At 39.0% G+C, this 18,986-nt stretch overlaps 1 protein-coding gene across 20 annotated transcripts in view; it reads right to left on the reverse strand.

Moving 5' to 3' along the window:
• RPS6KC1 (ribosomal protein S6 kinase C1) overlaps window positions 1–18,986 on the reverse strand; it is a 317,520-nt gene that overhangs the window by 129,623 nt on the left and 168,911 nt on the right. For 14 of the 20 annotated variants that reach the window (XM_042976412.1, XM_042976420.1, XM_042976419.1 and 11 more), the window contains one exon: window positions 8,459–8,588. In XM_042976412.1, the coding sequence (XP_042832346.1) occupies window positions 8,459–8,588 (130 nt within the window). Of the gene's footprint in view, window positions 1–471; window positions 626–8,080; window positions 8,589–9,246; window positions 10,223–15,077; window positions 15,584–18,986 lie in introns of those variants that run through there. The other 6 variants (XM_042976421.1, XM_007096177.3, XM_042976414.1 and 3 more) reach the window with 5 other exon arrangements.

Here is an 18,986-nt window from a genome sequence, read left to right on the forward strand (position 1 = left end):
TTAGCTTGTCACGCCAACTGGGGCAAATCAACTTCTTGGGATTTGAGTTTCTCCATTTGTAAAACACAAGCATATCACCCGCCCTGTCCAACTGTACAGGCTGTAGGGAAGAAAGAATATAATGGAGGTATATGCACTCTGGTCACCAACGACCTGCATCACGGGGGCAGGAATCACATGCTCTTCATCTGTCTCTGCCCCTCAAAGCCTCCGACAGTGCTTGACACATTCTGAGCACTCTGTGTTTGCACCTTGGAAAAAAGTACTAACAGCCCTATTATGTGATAATTAACTTTAAAAGTTCCTCAGTCTCATCAGTGATGACAAGAGTTAATAGGCCCTTGTTTGGGGGTTGGAGAGGCTAGCCTGGAAACTGACCCTTCACATTGAAGAAATGGCCTTCACTTCAAAAGTCAACCGTCAGAAGACACAGAAGAGCTGAGTTTTTAAAAATGCATTTTTTATTATTCAGCCTTCAGCAGAAATGTCACCTTTCTAAAGCAAGCTGTTATCATGCGCTCCCCGTGCCAAACAGGCGCCTCTGAGGAGCAGGATTTTATCTCAACGTTTTTCGTGATTTGTGTTTCTCTTTCAAGGAGCTCCATGCCTTAAGGCACCTGAAACACTAACAGGAAGAAGTTAAGGTTACAAGAGGAGCAGACTCCAACAACATAAAACAGGGATTTCTGCGGAACGGTCCAGGATCAGCATCAAAGCTACAGTAGGCAGTCACCCTGTCCAATAATTCATGTCCTCTCAGTACAGCTCACTGCTTTCTGGTGGGCTCGTTGGTTGAGACCATATTCTCAAAGAAACTCCATTTTGTGACAGGGCCCCCATTAGCAGGCTCAGCCACATGACAGGCCTAGACACAGCCAGCACAACTGCTGGCGACGCTTGCCAATAAGCCAGATGCTGCCACATATTGGCATCTGGGTCCTGGAATAGCAACCATGTTCTCAGTCTGGCTAGGGATTCTGACCCTAGCTACGGAAGGAGACAAAGGAAGGAAAGAAAGAGACGGAGCAAGGGGAGGGAGGGCAGACGGTGGAAGGGTCTCTTGGTAATTTCCCTACCATGGATTTAGAGCTTCCGCAACAAAAGGCTCGTTGGAAAGCTGCTACCAGCGCTGCAATGGGCGGGAGAGGTAGAGATGGGGAGCGTTCTCAACCCAGCGAGCTATTTTGGCACCTGGGGAGCGGGGGTAGCTGATTCAAAAGGAGACAGCTGCAGCAGGCAGCGACGCTCACCCCTCCTCTCCCGCAAACCATGATAGCCCACAGTGGAGATAAGCTACTGGATATAGCTTCAATCTGCAGCAGAGGGACGGAGAGTGGCAGCATCAGGATGGCTGTTGCTTTCGGCTTTCTGGGCGCCAAGACTCACCAGCGCCAGGAAGGCCAACTAAGCGGTGAGGGTGAGACCCAGACCGGCAGTCTGGGGGAGATCCTTACAATCAAGAAAGGACAACTGCGGTGTTTGGGCCCCAGGAATAGCGTACAGGTGAAAGGAAGCCCTGTGCCCTACAGTGACTTTTGATGCCGAAGTGAACCTAGCCTGAGTGAGTCTTCAGGTACCACTGGCATCATTACTAGGCAGAAGTATGGCCTGGCAGGGGGCAGGGGGTGTTGAACTGAGTTAAGCTTAGGGCCTGAAGAGGTGAGAGTATAAGAAGCAGGCAGCATTTCATCTTTCTCAAAGTATCAAGTTCTATGCAGCATCCCCTCTGCCCATATCACATTTGCCAAGAGCTGCTCAGGGCCCTACACCCAAAAGAGTACTGGCCTCTGCAGTCAGAAGATCCGGGGAAAGAGCCCCAAAGGTCATTTCCCAACAGGAGAGTTGATTCTTTCAGGGGCAAGGTGGCCTCTCTCTGTTCACCAGATCCCATCCTCCCTAACCAGAACCACCGCGGTGTGCCCCTCGTCACCATCAGGGGCAGTGCAAGGGGAAGGGTGGGCATTAGCGGGAACCCCTGCCCACCCCTGGAAAAAGCGCTTGAAGCATGTCCTGTCGATGGCACTTTAAGCAATGTGAGGCTGAGTCCGGGCATAGCGAGAGCACAGAGACAGATGAAACACCCGCCGGCCCTGAAATCCCACCTACTGAAAAGGCAAAATTATCTAAACATTCTGCACGTGCTCACGAGCGGTCAAATATCCATTTGGTCAAAATAAACTTTATGAATCATCTTACCTAATAATCGAGGTACCTTATAAACAACAGAGACTTAAAGTGAAGAGTAAGAGGACAGTGGATGACCCCCCTCACAGCACCCCCCCACCCCTACCCCCACCCATGCACACACTTAACCTTCAGGGAACATCTAGGACATTTCACTTCCCTCCTGTGAAGCCTGATGCCCATTTTCAAAAGGCAGAGCCGAGTCCACCGAGAAAGCACCCCCAGCTGGGTCCCTCAGTTCTAAAGAGAATACTCTTTATTCTCTTCGCTGAGAGAGCTCTGCCGCACTTCAGAATCCGATGAGAACATTCTGGTGTCTTTCCTAAACTTAGCTTAGCATCTTCACATTCAGATTTTGGACAATGCAGGGAGTAAATACTAAATTTCCGCTGTGGCTCTGCTTTAAGAAGGAGCAAATAACCCAAAGGTATACAACGGGTAATGAAAAGAATTGCCAGTATAATGCTGTGTTTATTCTATTTCAAAAAGGGATTTGAGAGAAGAGCACTATCTATAACAAAGGGTGGGTTATTTGAATCCAGATAACCGAGACAGGGTTGGCTGCATGTCTCTGAGGGAACCGAATCACTCCTCCTGCGCTCCTCCTCTCACCCCCTCTTTTTCTTTATGCAATTGGCTATTCCCCTTGCCATTTCCCTTCCTCCTGTCCTCACTTCGGGTGAGTCCCGTTGACGCAAGGCCTCCCTGAGCCAGCCTCCTGGGAAACATTCTAAGTGTTGGGAGATGTCTTCAAACCCAAAACACATATCTCAAGGAGGGTTGCATGAGATCATACAAGGCAGAGGCAATGAGTTTCCATTAAACTAAGCCAGTGGTCCTCAAATTTAACCATGCATCAGAATCACCGGGAAGAGCTTAAGACAGACTCCTGTCTGTGTCAGCCCCCAGAGTTCTGAGTCAGTAGATTCGAGACAGGGCCTGAGAATTTGCATTTCTAACAAGTTCCCACATGGTGCTAATGTTGATGGTCTGAGGATCACTTTTTCTTTCATTTTGCTGAAAACTTCTGTACTTGGCAATCATTTCAAACTTGAAGAAAAGTTGCAAGAACAGTAAAAATCACCCTATTCCCTTGACCCAGATTGGGACCACTTTTTGACAACCACTGAGCTAAGCTAAATGTGTGTCAGAGGTCTGGGACAAAGAGCAGTCACCTGGCAGGATGTAATGCCTTCTAAGAGCAAGAATGGAGGACTAGCCATATCAAAGCAAACCAACTATTTAAAAGCAAAGGATGGGAAGGAGTGCCACAAAATGATAAAAAGAAATGGAGTTGGGACCTGGGGGGTTTTAAGCTATGAATAGTCAATATCATTATCAACCAATGGTTTGTCTCTCTGGAGATTCCTTGGGGGTGATTTTAAAAACAACAAATCCATAATCTCCTAGTATAAACTGGCTTCAAGAAACAAGGAAAGCAATTATTTGATAGGGAAACTCTACTCTATACACAAGAGACATGGACAAGAGGACAATGATGTACCCCCTCCTTTGTTTTCTACCACCTTAATTCAGGACTTTATCTCTTGCCTGAATTTCTGCAATAACTCCGAACTGATCTCTCTGCCTCTAACCATGCTCTCTCCAATTTATTCTCCATTCTAACCCTAAAATTATCTTTTCAACAGCAGGCTGCAATAACGTCAGCTAAGAACTTTCACTAGTTCCCTACAACCTAGAGAATGAAACTCAAACGTCTCAGCCAGGCATTTAATCTGGCCCCGACTTACCTTTCAAATACATGTATCTACACACCAGCCAAAACAATATGCACAGCTTCACTTTTCCCATCTCCAGGTTTTTTTGCACACAATTGTTTTTGGGTTTTGGTTGTTTTGTTGTTGTTGTTGTTGCTGTTCCCCTGGAATTTTTCCTTCTCCCCAAACAAAATCTTTAAAAAAAAATCCTTATGTTTAAAAATACTATTCAAACTTCAGGCTACTGCTCCAATACAAGAAGCTTTCCTGCAGTTCCTCAGATCTCTCCTTTGTGTGCTCACCATACCTCTATTTGTACCTTATAACACTTACAACATTCTGCCCTACTTATTATTTATGCTTTCCTTCCCCTGGGTTTTACAAGGTCCTTGAAGATAGGCACCATTTCTTTTGTTCAGTGACTAGAGAAGTCCAGAACAGGGAAGAAGGGTAGATGAAGAGGAGACGAAGAGAGGAAAAAGAAAAAATGAGAAAACAGTGGGAGAGCATGGTAAGGGGGGGGACTTGGTTTTAAAGTTCTCTCAGTCATTCAGCATCTTTTTGCTGAAGACAGATTCTTCAAATATTTAACACATTTTCTTTCCAGAACAAGCCCAAGAGACCGAATAGTTGCATGAGTTTTCTTTTGTTTTGCCAACACTACACCTCCTTCTCTTCTTGTTTTCTATCTGTCACTCTTGAGCCAATTTTATGGATCTCTCCCATGTGAAAAAGGCAACATCACACCACACCATTACCGCTGAAATAGATTTGAACCCCTTTACATTTGCCTTTTTTTGGTGAGGCTGGTCGAACTACTGTCTTGTGCATTAGCTCTAGGAGGAATTTGATCAACATGACTAGAAGAGATAGCTTTTTGATACGAAATTTCTTTGGGACTTACAAAGACAGGATACCAACAACTCGAAGCGTGACCGAAAGCGAGTTCATTTGTCACTCTTTCTCGCAACATTCAGCGAGAGGTATTTCTGCCCCAAAGAAATCCCAGTAACTCTTTGCAGACACTCATGGCCTCTACCAGCCGTACCAGCTGTCTTCAGCAAGGAGATGGAGACAGAACAGACTCTGACAAGCTTGTCACTTAATCTTTTCCAAAAAGGCAGTTCACTATCTCTCTTCCTGGAATAGCAGGAATAGTTTCACTTTCTGCCTACCTCTTCCTGGGAGAAGAACAAAGGATTGCCCTTTAAATCTAGCTCAACAAAGCAGGCTCTCTAGTGCTCCAGACACCAGGGCCAGCACGGCTGACAAGTGCCCTGCTTCATTTCCCTCGACTACCTCATTCAAGTTACTTTCTCTCTTCCACCTCCACAAATCTTTTCTGCCTCTCTTCCTCCCTGAGGTGAGATCCCTGGATCAAGGAAAGAAGTCATGGGATAAGGCCAAAAAATGCAAAGCCATGCCACCTGACTGTATATCCCCACCACTGTAAATCTTCCCAAAGAGGAAGCTTGTTCTCCACTTTCCGATTTACTGTCCTTGAGAAAACAAGTGATTCCGAGTCACAAAAAGTGACCGCAGTACTTTGCTTCCCATTTCCCTGCTGCTCTTATGTTTACAACTTTATTTAGAAAGAGCTGACTTCACAGCTTTTACCATTTAGTAACCCTTCAGCATAAGGACTTCATATGAAATCCTTAAAATGAGCTGAGTAGACATCAAATACTCAAAAGTCCAAATTACCTAGGCTGGTAGAGGTTAATGTTCTGCATTAAACAGGAAGAGAAAGTATCAATTTTGTACTCTGATTATGCCTGCCAAAGAACTGAGTCAAATAAACACATAACAGATGATGGATGAGGGCAACAGGGGTAGAAATACCACCACAGCTTTTGAGAAAGGTCTAAGAAGTGAGCAAATGTAGGTGTGTCCGAACCTCCTTTCACCTCTTGGTACTTCTTTCTGGACCTTCAACTCTCCTTTTCCAGTGTAGAGCTCACTGAGAAATAACCTTTTAATATTGCATTCTATTTATAATTTTTATAGCCACATAACCACTGAGGGCTATGCTGCTGAGAGGGTAGACGGCAGCGACCCAAGTATGTGGTATTTACTAGAAAACAAAATTATAAGGAAACAGTTAAGCACTAATTTAAGATTTGCACTAACCTTGTCTTTCTCCGATGTTAGTTTATCAACTTAGCTCACTCCGAAAAACAGAAAGTCCACATGCTGTGGAGCTTAGAACTTACCTACCCCTTCATTCTGTAAGTGGGGGAATAGGTCTAGAATATTGTTCTTTGATTAAGGTAAAAATGTTAGTAAGTCACAGAGATCAGACCAGGACACGACTGTAAGGCTTTCTATTATTTTCTACAATCCTCAAAGAAAGAGCCTGAAATACCAGGCTTCATTATCCAGAGCTTTAGCTAGCCCAGAGGTTAAATCAATTACTCTTAAGAAGAAAAATGATCCAGCTTACGCCTTGGCTTCTGCTATAAAGCATTCCCTAAGTGAGTCAAATAAAGATGCTACAAGGGGCCCCTTGCAAAGCCAAGAGCCTTTCACTAATACAGTCAGATTTTTTTCTGCTTGGATTCATAAATATGGGCAACCGAATTCAATGAGGGCATTCTATGTATGAAGTCCTAATATAGTGTTTCTGGCCATAGTGTAAGTATTATTTATAATTTTATATTCTTCAATACATCCATTGTATGAAAGCAAAACTCGATCGTGGTTCACAATGACTGAAATAAGAGATGATAGAAAAAACTTGAGGGTCAAAACACAACAGGAATTGTAGCTGTTTTAAAATGTTTAAAAGGGGGTGCCTGGGTGGTTCAGTTGGTTGAGCATCTCACTCTAGATTTTGGTTCAGGTCACGATCCCAGGGTCGTGCGTGGGATTGAGCCCCATGTCAGGCTCCATGCTGAGCATCGGAGCCTGCTTAAGATTGTCTCTTTCTCTCTCTCTCTCTGCCCCCTCCCCCACTCACGCTCTCTTTCTAAAATAACTAAATAAGTAAATGTTTAAAAGGCAGTTTAAATATGTTATCAAGAGTTCAGTTATAACAAGTTGAAAAGTACTATGTCTCAAAAAGTTTTAACTCATGTCGTAGTTGAATTGCTAAAATGATAGCATTCTCTTTCACTTTTCGGGAGCTTAACTCTACTTCTGTGTAATAGAAATGGTAGACTTTCATATCCTATCTTAAGATAGGTGGCATTATATCACACTTATTATTGACAACCTGCTTATAAAAAGCATCATAAAATAATGACACTGGTAATTTCATATAAAAATATAAAATCAAATGAGAGTACTGACTTGAACAGATGTTTACACATCAATGTTCATAATGAGATTGTTCACAATAGCCAAAAGGTGGAAACACCCAAATGTCCACTGACAGGTGAATGGCTAAACAAAATGTGGTCTATATATACAGTGGAATATTATTCAGCCTTAAAAAGGAATGAAATTCTGATATATGCTATAGTATGAATGAACCTTGAAAACGTTGTAAGTGAAATTAAGCCAGACACAAAAGGATGAATGAATATTATAGGATTCCACTTCTATGAGAGACCTCAAAGAGTCAAATTCATAGAGATAGAAAGTAGAACAGTGGTTACTAGGGGCTGGGAGGAAGGGGGACGGGAAAGAGAAGGTACTGTTTAATGGGTGGAATTACAATTTGGGATAATTAGAAAGTTCTGAGATATACATACGGTGGTGATGGCTGGATAAAACGGGAATGTACTTAATGCCACTAAATTGTGTACTTAAAAGTAGTTAAAATGGTCAATTTTATATTATGTATGTTTTCCTACAATAAAAAAATCAAATGAAAAATACAAAATGGTAAGTTCTTCCATGTTTTGACCCACAGGACATATGCTCAAAAAAATAAAAATAAAAAATAAAAAACAACAGGGGCACCTGGGTGGCTCAGTCAGTTAAGTGACCAACCTCAGCTCAGGTCATGATCTCAGGGTTCCTAAGTTTGAGCCCTGCGTTGGGCTTTGTGCTGACAGCTCAAAGCCTGAAGCCGGCTTCGGATTCTGTGTCTCCCCTCTCTTTCTCTGCCCCCCTCCCCAACTCATGCTCTGTCTCTCAAAAATAAACATTAAAAAAAATAATTAAAAAAATTTAAAAAAACAAAAAAGCAGTATCACCCACAGCATTTAAAAATACTAATATTTTAATGCACATCATCAAATAAAAACAGACTTGGGTTCATCACCCCAAAGCCATATCCTATGTGTTTACTACTATAATAATTCAAGTCCACCATGATTACGAATGATACATCTACATTAAGCACAAGTTCCAATCAAATCTATAGAGAGAAAAAGGGAGCTGAAGCAATGGAGCTATGTCAACACACTGACACAGCAACCATCTGTTGACATTACTGTCCTGAATCCAAGGAACCAAAATCATGTGGCAGGGCTGGGAGCTTCCCCTTAGTTGTGAGGTCCTACTTTCCTGTCACAGGGCACTTCTGGAAGGAAGCTCTGCAGTGGCCAGCTCTAAGTACTTGCAGATTTCCTACCGGTCCTACACAGGAAGTCATTCTTCAGTCTCACCTGCATGAGTTCCTGTTATGAGCCCAGGGAGTTGGTGAGTCCAAATCCAGTTCCAGGGAGTGATGTCATCTTGATTGCGCTTTGATCCTGGTGACCCGCTCCCCATCCTGGTGTTGTTGCAGTCCTTCGTCTGAGGTTCAGGTTATAAGGGAACCAGAAGGAAAAAGGGGAAGTAGGAAAATAGAAAAAGAAAAAATGCTTGCACATTTCCTTTGTTTCACTAAAGCATTTTCTGCTTCCATTTATTTTGATGGGAGGACCTAGCTGATGGCAAATGGAAACTGTATAGATGCTCCTAGAGTAGGAATCGACTCTCGATCTCAAAAACTCGGAGGATTAAAAATATGGAAGACTTCTATTACTTCTGATGGCCCCTAACTCCGAAAAAAGTAATTTATTCTTTCATCTTTGGATAAAGTTTAAAAAGAGAGACATTAATGCTTTTAAAACATTTGTAAATTGTTACAAACAAGGCACGAATGCAGGAGCTATCTTAGCAACATAAAGAAATAAATACAAATATTCGTAGATGTATAAATACTCATATACTTTCTATATAATGTCAAGTAGATTAGGAGGTCAAATCTGGAAATCTCATCACTAAGTAATAAAATAGGATTGCCATTCAATTCCATTTACATGAGATCCTTTGGTTCTTAGTATACCAAACCAAAAACCTAAAATGAAGTCAAGCATAAGCAGCAGCAGAAATTGTTAACATTCCAAAATGAGAGACCCTTCTAAAACAAAGCAAAACAAAAAACTTAAGCAATTAAATAAAGGAGAGATTTCAATTTTTACCATGTTTATTTTATAATCATGATTTCTTTGTCCTTATTAAGTGGATACAATTTGGGGAAATAAATACTCCCTTCCCTTTTTGTTGCATATGTACTAGTGGAGGAAAAGGGAATCGAATATGAGAGAATAGGCAAAGGGCGTAGGGCGCAGAAGGATAAAGTTGAGAGACAGTGAGTGTTTATACGAACCCTTCCATAAGCAGTACCAACCAACCAAGTATAAAGTTGACAACATGAGTTTTCTCTTCACGTGGACTTCAGAAAGCATGAGATAGTATGGAACCACATTCAGCACATATTAATTATACAGCATCATGGTGCGTGTTTTCTATCAGACATGATGTATATATCCTTTTTTTTTTCTCACTTTTTAAGCTCCATAGATGACACTATTCATGAAGCACTTTTAGTGTATTATTCGGCAAATATTAATTACGATCATATAAACCAATCTTGCTTAGCAGAAAGCACTATTAGCTGCCATGTAAAGGTCCTCCTTTCAAGTAACACTTAAATGTACACTTGGAGCTTTCAGAGGAAGTTCTTGAAGGGCATTCTTCTTTCAGCTGGGCATACAACCCATCTGCCACACTAAATGCAGATAAAATAAAGATCAAACCTTTGTTAAAGGTCTGCACATAAAAGCCCCTTGCAAATGTAGCCAGTATCTTGTCCAGAGAGTCATGGTAAAGGAACTGTTCTCTTTCAGCCTTTTTCTTCCCCCGTTTCCTCTAAAGGTCTTTATCCCAATGTCTTGGTGCTCCATAAGTGACTGTGAGGCAGAGCTGCCTCTGTGCTGGAGATGCCTGTCACAGAGAAGATCAGAATGTGCACAGATAACCCTGCATTCTGTTCATCTCATCAGTTCTGCCCAATCCACAGGGGTAAAAAATGGATGAGATTTGATATCTTCAACACCAGCAACTCCAGCACCAAGACGCTCCACAGGGTTGAACTGCAAGAGCTAAAAAAGAAGGACTTAGTGAGTAATAGGAATCCAACTGGTGAATCAAAGGAAAACAAAAATATATGAACGGAAAGAACTGCTCAATTCAACCCCAGTGACAAGTGGACTTGATGAATAGCCAAATGACGAGATTTCCTTGAAAGGGAGCTATGTCTAACACCGCTGTAGCTGTGGGGTGGTAGGGGATATCTGCGTTTACGGCTTTCAACTGATTTTTAACATGACCTTGAGTAACCCACTTTGTTTCTCTCAAGCTCATATAGTATAATAGGACAGTTAATACCCATCAGTTTCCTATTCCAAAGCACATCATGATATTAATTAGATACTGTGCCAAAATCTGAGAGATCCAGTTACTCCTTTCATGGGCATGCTGAAAGAATGTGCCTTGAAACGTTCATGCATCCTCAAATTTTGTTTTCGCAGCTTTACTGAGAGATGATTTATATAGCATAAAATTCATCTGTTGTAAGTGTGCAATTCAATGATTCTTACTTAGTAAATGTAAAAAGTTGTGCAACCATCACACAATCCAGTTCTAGAACACTTTGATCACCCTAAAAAATTTCCTCGTGATGTTTACATTAATCGTCATTTCCATCCCCAGCCCTGGGCAAACAATGATCTGCCTTCTGTCTCTATAAATATGCCCTTTCTGGATATTTCATGTAATTGGACTCATAAAATATGTTGCCTTTTGCAGTTATCTTCTTTCACTTAGCATAATGTTTTTCAGATTCATCCAAGTTGTAGCAGGTATCAAAGCCTGTTCCCTTTTATTTCTGAGTAGCATTCCATTGTTTGGATAGAACATATTTTGTTAATCTACTCACCAGTTAATGGACATGTAGACTTTCCAGGCTGAGGCTATAATGAATAGTATTGCTATTAACATTCACATATATGTCTTTGTGTAAACATGTCTTCATTTCTCTCAAGGACATTCCTAGGAGTGGAATTGCTGGGTCATGTGGAATATTTGTTTAGCTTTTTAAGAAAGTGCCCAACCTTTCTAAAATAGCTGTGCCATTTTACATTCCCAACAGCAATATATGAGAGTTCCAGTTTCTCTACATGCTCACCAACACTCAATACAGTCTATCTTTTGATTACAGACCTTTTAGTGGGTATTAGAGGCATCTTATTATAATTTTAATTTCTATTCCTTGGTGAGTAATGATGGTGACCATCGTTGGATGGCCTTCGAAGCCTTTCATGTAGCTTCCTTGGTGAATAATTTGCCCATTTTTATATTTACTGAGTTATAAGAGTTCTTTCTTTTTTTTTTTTAAAGATTTTATTTTAAGTGATTACTTAAAATAATCAACTTAAAATAATCAATTACTTAAACCCAACGTGGGGCTCAAACTTACAACCCCAAGATCAAGACTCTCATGTTCTACTGACCTAGCCAGCCAGGTACCACTATAAGAGTTCTTTATATAGTCTGAATACAAGTCCTCATTAGTTACATGATTTGAAATATTTTTTCCATTCTGTGGCTTGTCTTCTCATTTTATGACTGCTATCTTTTGAAGTATAAAAGTTTTTAATTTTAATGAAGCCCACATTATCAATTTTTTTCTTTTATGGATGTTTTTGGTGTCATATCTAATAACTCTTTGCCTAACCCAAGATCATCAAGATTTTCTCCTATGGTTTCTTCTACAATTTTTAGTTTTGCCTTCCATTTTTCATCTATGAGCTACTTTGAGTTCATTTTTACATATGGTATAAAGTAAGGGTCTTAGTTCATTTTGATTTTAGCATGTGACTTGATTTTCCCAGCAACATTGGTTTAAAAGACTATTTTTCACCATCAAATTCTTTTTGCACCTTTATTGAAAATTAATAGACCATTAATGTAAGGGTTTATTTCTGGATTCTCAATTCCATTCCATTGATCTATATACTTATCTTTCCTCTAATAACACAGTAAATTTCCAGTTTGCTAAGGTGCAAGGTGAGATTTTCATTTGAGACCTTTCTTCTTTTCGGATATAGGAGTTTATAAGCCATAAATTTTCCTTAAGAACTGATTTAGCTGCATCTGATAAATTTTGATATTTTCTGTGTTTTGATTCCATCAAAAACATTTTCTAGCTTCTCTTGAGACTTCTTCTTTGACTCATAGGTTATTTAGAAGTGTGTTTAATTTCCAAATATTTGTGGACTCACCAGATCTCTGAATGAGAATTAAATTGTTATGATCAGAGCATGTTGTATGACTTAAATCCTTTTAAATACTGAAGCTTGTTTTGTGGTATAGCATATGATCGATCTTGGAGAATGTTCCATATACATGTGCTAAGAACGCATTCTGTAATCATTGTTCCATATATGTCAGAGATGTTTGATAATGTTACTGAAGTCTTCTCAGTATCCTTGCTGATTTTCTAATTTACCAAGCATGGGGTATTGAAACCTCCTTTTATTATTATTGGATTGCCTATTTACCCTTCAATTCAGTCAGATTTCACTTCTTATGTATAGAAGCTGTTGGTGCATATGCATCTATTGTACTGACCCTTTTATCCCTATGAAAATTCTGTCTTAGTCTCTAGTAAGTCTCTTGTCTTCACAGCTAGTTTGTCTGGTATTTAATAGAGCCACTTCAGCTCTCTTATGGTTACCATTTACATGGTTTATCTCTTCCCATCCTTTTTCTTTTAACCTATTTGTGTCTCTCATACACAGAAGATAATTGAATCTTACTTTTTTTTTAATCCAGTTTAATAACCTCTGCCTTTTGTTTGTCATGTTTAAACATTCGTATTTCATTGTACTTATTGGTGTGGTGGGTTTACATTTGCCATTTTGCCACTTGTTTTCTACATCTACTGTCTTTTTTTGTTACTCTTTTACAGCTGTCTTTCGTATCAGTACTTTTTATTTTACTATTTCAGTTCCTCTATTAATTTTCTTTTACTATATATTTTTTTAGTGGTTGCTGTAAGGATTACAATATGCATCTTAATTTATCACAATCTACTTCAGATTAATACCAACTTAATGAAGGTGAAATGTAGAAACTTTGCTCCATTATAGCTCCATTCCTTCTGCCCTTTGTCTATTATTGTCATATACCTAATATATTACTTCTGGATGTTATAAACTCAACAGCACAGTGTTATAATTATTGTTTCATATAATCTTACGTCTTTTAAAAGAAGTTGAGAAGAAAAATGAGGAAAAAATAGTCTTCAGTGACTCATGTTTTACCATTCCAGTTCTCTTCATTTCCTCCTAGAAATTCAAGTTACTATGTGGTGTGATTTCCTTTCAGCCTGAAGGATTTCCTGCATTATTTCTTGTAAGGCAAGTCTAGCAATGAATTCCCTTAGTCTTTATTTGGGACTTTCTTTATTTCATCTTCATTTTTGAAGGATAATTTTGCTGGATAGAGAATTCTTGGTTGATGGTTACTTCCTTTCAGCACTTTGCGTATGTCACTTCACTGTCTTCTGCCTCCCACTGGTATTATTATTATTATTTTTTTAATGTTTATTTATTTTTTAGAGAGAGAGACAAACAGAGCACAATCAGGGGAGGAACAGAGAGAGAGGGAGACACAGAATCCAAAGCAGGCTCCAGGCTCGGAGCTGACAGCACAGAGCCCGATGCAGGGCTCGAACTCATGAACCGTGAGATCAAGACCTGAGCCAAAGTCGGACACTTAACTGACTGAGCCACCCAGGCGCCCCTTATTATTATTATTATTATTATTATTATTGAGGTATAACTGACATACAATGTTATATTAGTTTCAAGCATATGACACATTGCTTCAGCAATCTGACTTTACTCAATGCTTATCACAGTAGTGTAGTCACCATTTGTCACCATACAGTATTATTTACTATATTCCCTATACAGTATTTTTCATTTCCGTGACTTGTTTATTTTATAACTTAAAGTGTAAACTGTCTTCCATCATTTTTAATGGGAAGTCAGACATTAACGTTTCCTTGTATACAATGAGCGCTTTCTCTTTTGCTGCTTTCAAGAGCGTCCTCTTTGTTTTTGCCTTTCAACAATTTGACCAGGTATACCTTCCTAATTAAAGTCCATTGAGCTTCTTGGATGCATATCAATGTTTTTTTACCAAATTTGGGATGTTTTTAGCCATTACATTTCCAAATACTTTTGCTTCCCCTTTCTCTCTTTCCTCTCATTCTGGGACTCCCTGGTATATTTGATATTGTCTTACAGGTTTGTGTAGCCCTGTTCTTTTTCTTCAAATTTTGGGGCATCTTTTTTACAGATTTGATTATTTCTATCATTCTATCTTCAAGTTAATTGTTTCTTCCTTCATCTATCTCAAATTTGCTATAGATACGCTCTAATGAATTCCACCCCCTCCCCCCAATGATTCTTCATTTCAATTATTGTACTTTGCAACTTGAGAATTTTGGGTCTTTTTTTATATATACTTTATATCTCCTCATCAAGAATTTCTATTTGTTGATTCATTGTTGTCATACTTTTCTTTAATTCTTTAAACATGGCTTCCTTCAGTTTTTGAACATACTTATAATAACCACTTTGAAATCTGTTAAATCCAACCTGGGGACATTTAAAGTCAATTTCTATTGACCACTTTTTTCCCTGCACATGAGTCACACTTTTTTGTTTCTGTGTATATCATATAATATTTGTTGAAAATGGGATATTTTGAATTTTTTTTTAATTTTTTTTTTTAACGTTTATTTATTTTTGAGACAGAGAGAGACAGAGCATGAACGGGGGAGGGGCAGAGAGAGAGGGAGACACAGAATCGGAAGCAGGCTCCAGGCTCTGAGCCATCAGCCCAGAGCCCGACGCGGGGCTGGAACTCACGGACCATGAGATCGTGACCTGAGCTGAAGTCGGACGCTTAACCGACTGAGCCACCCAGGCGCCCCGAAAATGGGATATTTTGGATGATATATTTTAGCAACTCTAGAGCCTGACTTTGTTCCCAAGAAGACTGTTATCATGGCAGTTGGTTGGTTTGTTCTTTGTTAACTTGTTTCAGCTAGATCTGTATAGCTGCTTCTCCCACCACATTGTTACAAGCAGCTGTTGCTATCTCTGCTCATTCTTTTGTTTTTATTTTTGAGCTTCACTTCCTGGGGATCATCCTGTGTCTGCATAGCTTAAGTGTTCAACCTGTGATTGAAAAGAGGTTATATTCAAATACCTGAGCCCCTAAAGCTTGTCATCTGCTGATGTGTAGAACACAGTAAAAATTTAGGACACTTACAAATCTCCCTTGGTTTTTACTTTCAACTGGGACATCTCCTTGTTCCTGTACACACGCATGCAACCTCACAGTTGGCCCTCATGGCCTGCTTCAATCTGGAAGAAACTTCACACCTGACAAGCAGGGAAAAGAGAGTAGCCCAGGCAAAAATGCCACAGACTCCCACTCTTTCCCAAAGTTTGGTTGTTTTTCAAGCATAAACACTTTTCAGATTGTCCTGTCCCTTTGATCAATTTCCAGAGCACTGAAATGGCTGTTTTTGCCAATTCTGTCTAATGTTATAACTTCCTTTCTCAAGAGAGAATTTGCCAACTTCCTCATATGGCTATAGCCATTCAAATTTGAGAATATTCCTATAGTAAATCTTTTTTTTTCCCACAGAATTTAACCAACTGCAACTGTAAATCTTTAAATGACTTCTTTACATTAATGTTTCTATGCATTTAGGACATCCCACTATTCAAATTCAGCCAAAATTTCTGTTTCTTCTCTTTTTATTTTTATTTCTATTTTTTCTTTCATTCATGATTAATTCAGTTATTTGTATGAAAAATACCAATTGATTTCCTATTATGTGCCAGTCCACTATTTTTTTAGGCCTTTTCACCTGTATCACCAGCAGCGGCCTCACTCTTAACATTAGTAGCCCTATAATTCAACACATGCTTCAGCAAATACAAATTACTATATATTATGAAACACTGCCCTATCAGTACTAATGATAAACGTTTATGTGACACTTATTGTACACCCGGCATTATTTTAAGTGTTTAACATAGGTCAATTAATTTAATTCACAACTTTATGAATAACTACTATTCGATTCTCTCTATAGATGAGAGAACACAGATTCAGAGAAATTAAGTAACTTATTTAAGATCATACAAGTAGTAAGTAGCAAAGACAAGATTTGAATTTAGGCACTGCAGCTCTAGAATGCATGCTCTTAAACATAACATTACACTGCCTCATGAGTATGTAATCTGCAAATGCCAAGAACCTATTCACTGTAATATTACCAAACACACAGGGGCATGAAGCATATACTTCAAAAGACTGTATTCAATCTTTTCATCTGAGATTATTGTATCTAGCATTCAAAATCACTATTTATTAAAGCTAACTGTTCAAAAAATTTTAATATTAGATGTTGCTAAATCGTGTTAAGTGAAAAGCTGCTATTATAAAACAAACACTGTTAAGAATATCCCAAATGTATCAAATCCATTTTCAAAATCTGACAATCCATGTCTAACTGATTGAAATGTGGAAGGCATCACACAATTTAATATAAATTTAAAATATCAAACAGTGGTAAGAATTAAATATAACTATAGCATATTTTTATATATTTCGGTACACATAATAACATGTAAAAGTTCTTTCTTCTTGGGGCATTTGGGTGGCTCAGTTGATTAAGCGTTCAACTCTTGATTTCGGCTCAGGTCGTGATCTCACGGATTATGAGTTCGAGCCCCACATCAGACTGCACTGACAGTGTGGAGCCTGCTTGGGATTCTTTCTCTCTCTGACCCTCCCCCACTCATGCACACACATGCACTCTTGCTCTCTTTCTCAAAAATTAATATACTTTTTCTAAAAAGTTCTTTCTTGTTACAATTGGCTTTTCCACTCCCATTCTTTCCAAAACATGACCTCATTATGAAATTCCAATAAAGGTTCCAATTTTGCCTATTACTAAAGTCAATTTAATTAGTTCATGAACTTTGCTACAAATTTGCAAATACAAATTTATAGGCAAAAATATAATTATTTTACCCATGACTATCTTGTTTATCCTGCCATTTTATTTACTTATTTCTTAAAGTTTATTTACTTATTTTGAGAGAGAGGGAGAGTGACAGAGAGAGTGAGAGAGAGAGAGAGTGAAAGCAGGGGAGGGGCACAGAGGGAGAGAGAGAGAATCCTAAGCAGGCTCTACACAGTCATGCAGAGCCCAATGCGGGGCTGAAACTCCTGAACTACAAGATCATGACCTGAGCCAAAATCAAGAGTCACTGCTTAACCAACTGAGCCAACTAAGCTACCCAGGTGCCCCTATCCTGCCATTTTAAATACTATACCAGCCTCAAGAGAGACCACATAAAGATTCTATTGCTCAAGCAAATGTGTCAGCCAGTGGCAAAACCAAAAAGAGTCACTGCCAGCCTCCTTCCTCCTAAAGAATGTTCAGGCAGTAAAGTTAAGCAACGAAGACACAAAAATTTGTTTTGAAGGACTTTTTCTCATGTAACATTTTTCAAGTGACAAAAGAACTGTGTCATAATTAACTAAATATACACTGTGAAGTACAAACATACATGTTCTGAGGGTTTGTAAAATGTAAGCATCTTCTTTTTAATTGCATTTAAAATGTAACTATGTCTACTCTAGCACCATTCATGTGACTGAGATGACTGAACAACAGGTACAGGGGATTATGAAGTCTAGGAAGAAAGCAAGGAGCTAGAAGTCCAAAGAGGGGAAAATCTCCCCAAAGCAGAATAATTATTTCCATATAAATCATTTTGTGATTTTTTTTAAAAAGTGACCCCTATGACCTGTGAGGTAGTGGAAGAGGAAAAGTCAAAATGACAAATTGCTAATCATGTCAAGAGACCCCTTTTCCCTTTCCTGATGATGTTTCCTCAACACGAATGGTAGTTTCCTTAGGCCAATGACAGAATGCTGATTTACTATATAATATAGACATATCTGTATTGGGGGATTTAAGATTTAACATACTTTAGGCCAAGATTCCTTTATAACATACCTTCCCATAAAGACAGGAGCAGCAGGCCTTTATAAATTAATGCAGGGAATTCTATTCTCAGTATTATATAACAACAACTTTAAGGTGAGAAACAAAAAAATAGCATTTGCTAGCCTTCCTCAAATTATTTACAAAACAAATATTTGGAATTTATCATGTTGTGCCACAACAAATAAGATGAAATCAAATGAGTAGCTGTCCTTTTTTCCCCATTAGAATGAAATGCGTTCTGTGTCTTTGCATTACCTCTTAATCCTTTTGCAAAGTGCTCAATGGTATTCGCATCTCATTATTTCCAACCTGGTTATGTTTCTTTCTGTGTTATATTCCCCGGAAAAATTTAATCTTCCTGAAGCACAACTCTGATCCTTTTATCTTCGGCCCCGAAACTCCAAATATCCATTATTATTATTTTTATTTATTTATTTATTTATTTACTTACTTACTTACTTACTTATTTATTTTTGCTGAATTGAATAGAATCACTCTTCCCTGGTTATCATGATAAAAGAACCTCACAAGAGAACTCCAACTTACCTTTCCACATTCATCTAGTACTATGACTCATTCCTACATTTATGCCTCCACTCCAGATAAACCAAGCTTTTGATTTCCTAATTTGGGTCTTTTGGACCAATCTTTTCCTTGCTGAAGCTGTTCGATCCACCTAGCTACTTCCCCAACATCCCACCTTGTCATGCCAAAATTTGAGGGCTCCACAAAAATATCATTCACTACATAAA

This window comes from Panthera tigris, chromosome F3 (assembly GCF_018350195.1).
Source record: "Panthera tigris isolate Pti1 chromosome F3, P.tigris_Pti1_mat1.1, whole genome shotgun sequence".
NCBI classification, from domain to species: domain Eukaryota; kingdom Metazoa; phylum Chordata; class Mammalia; order Carnivora; family Felidae; genus Panthera; species Panthera tigris.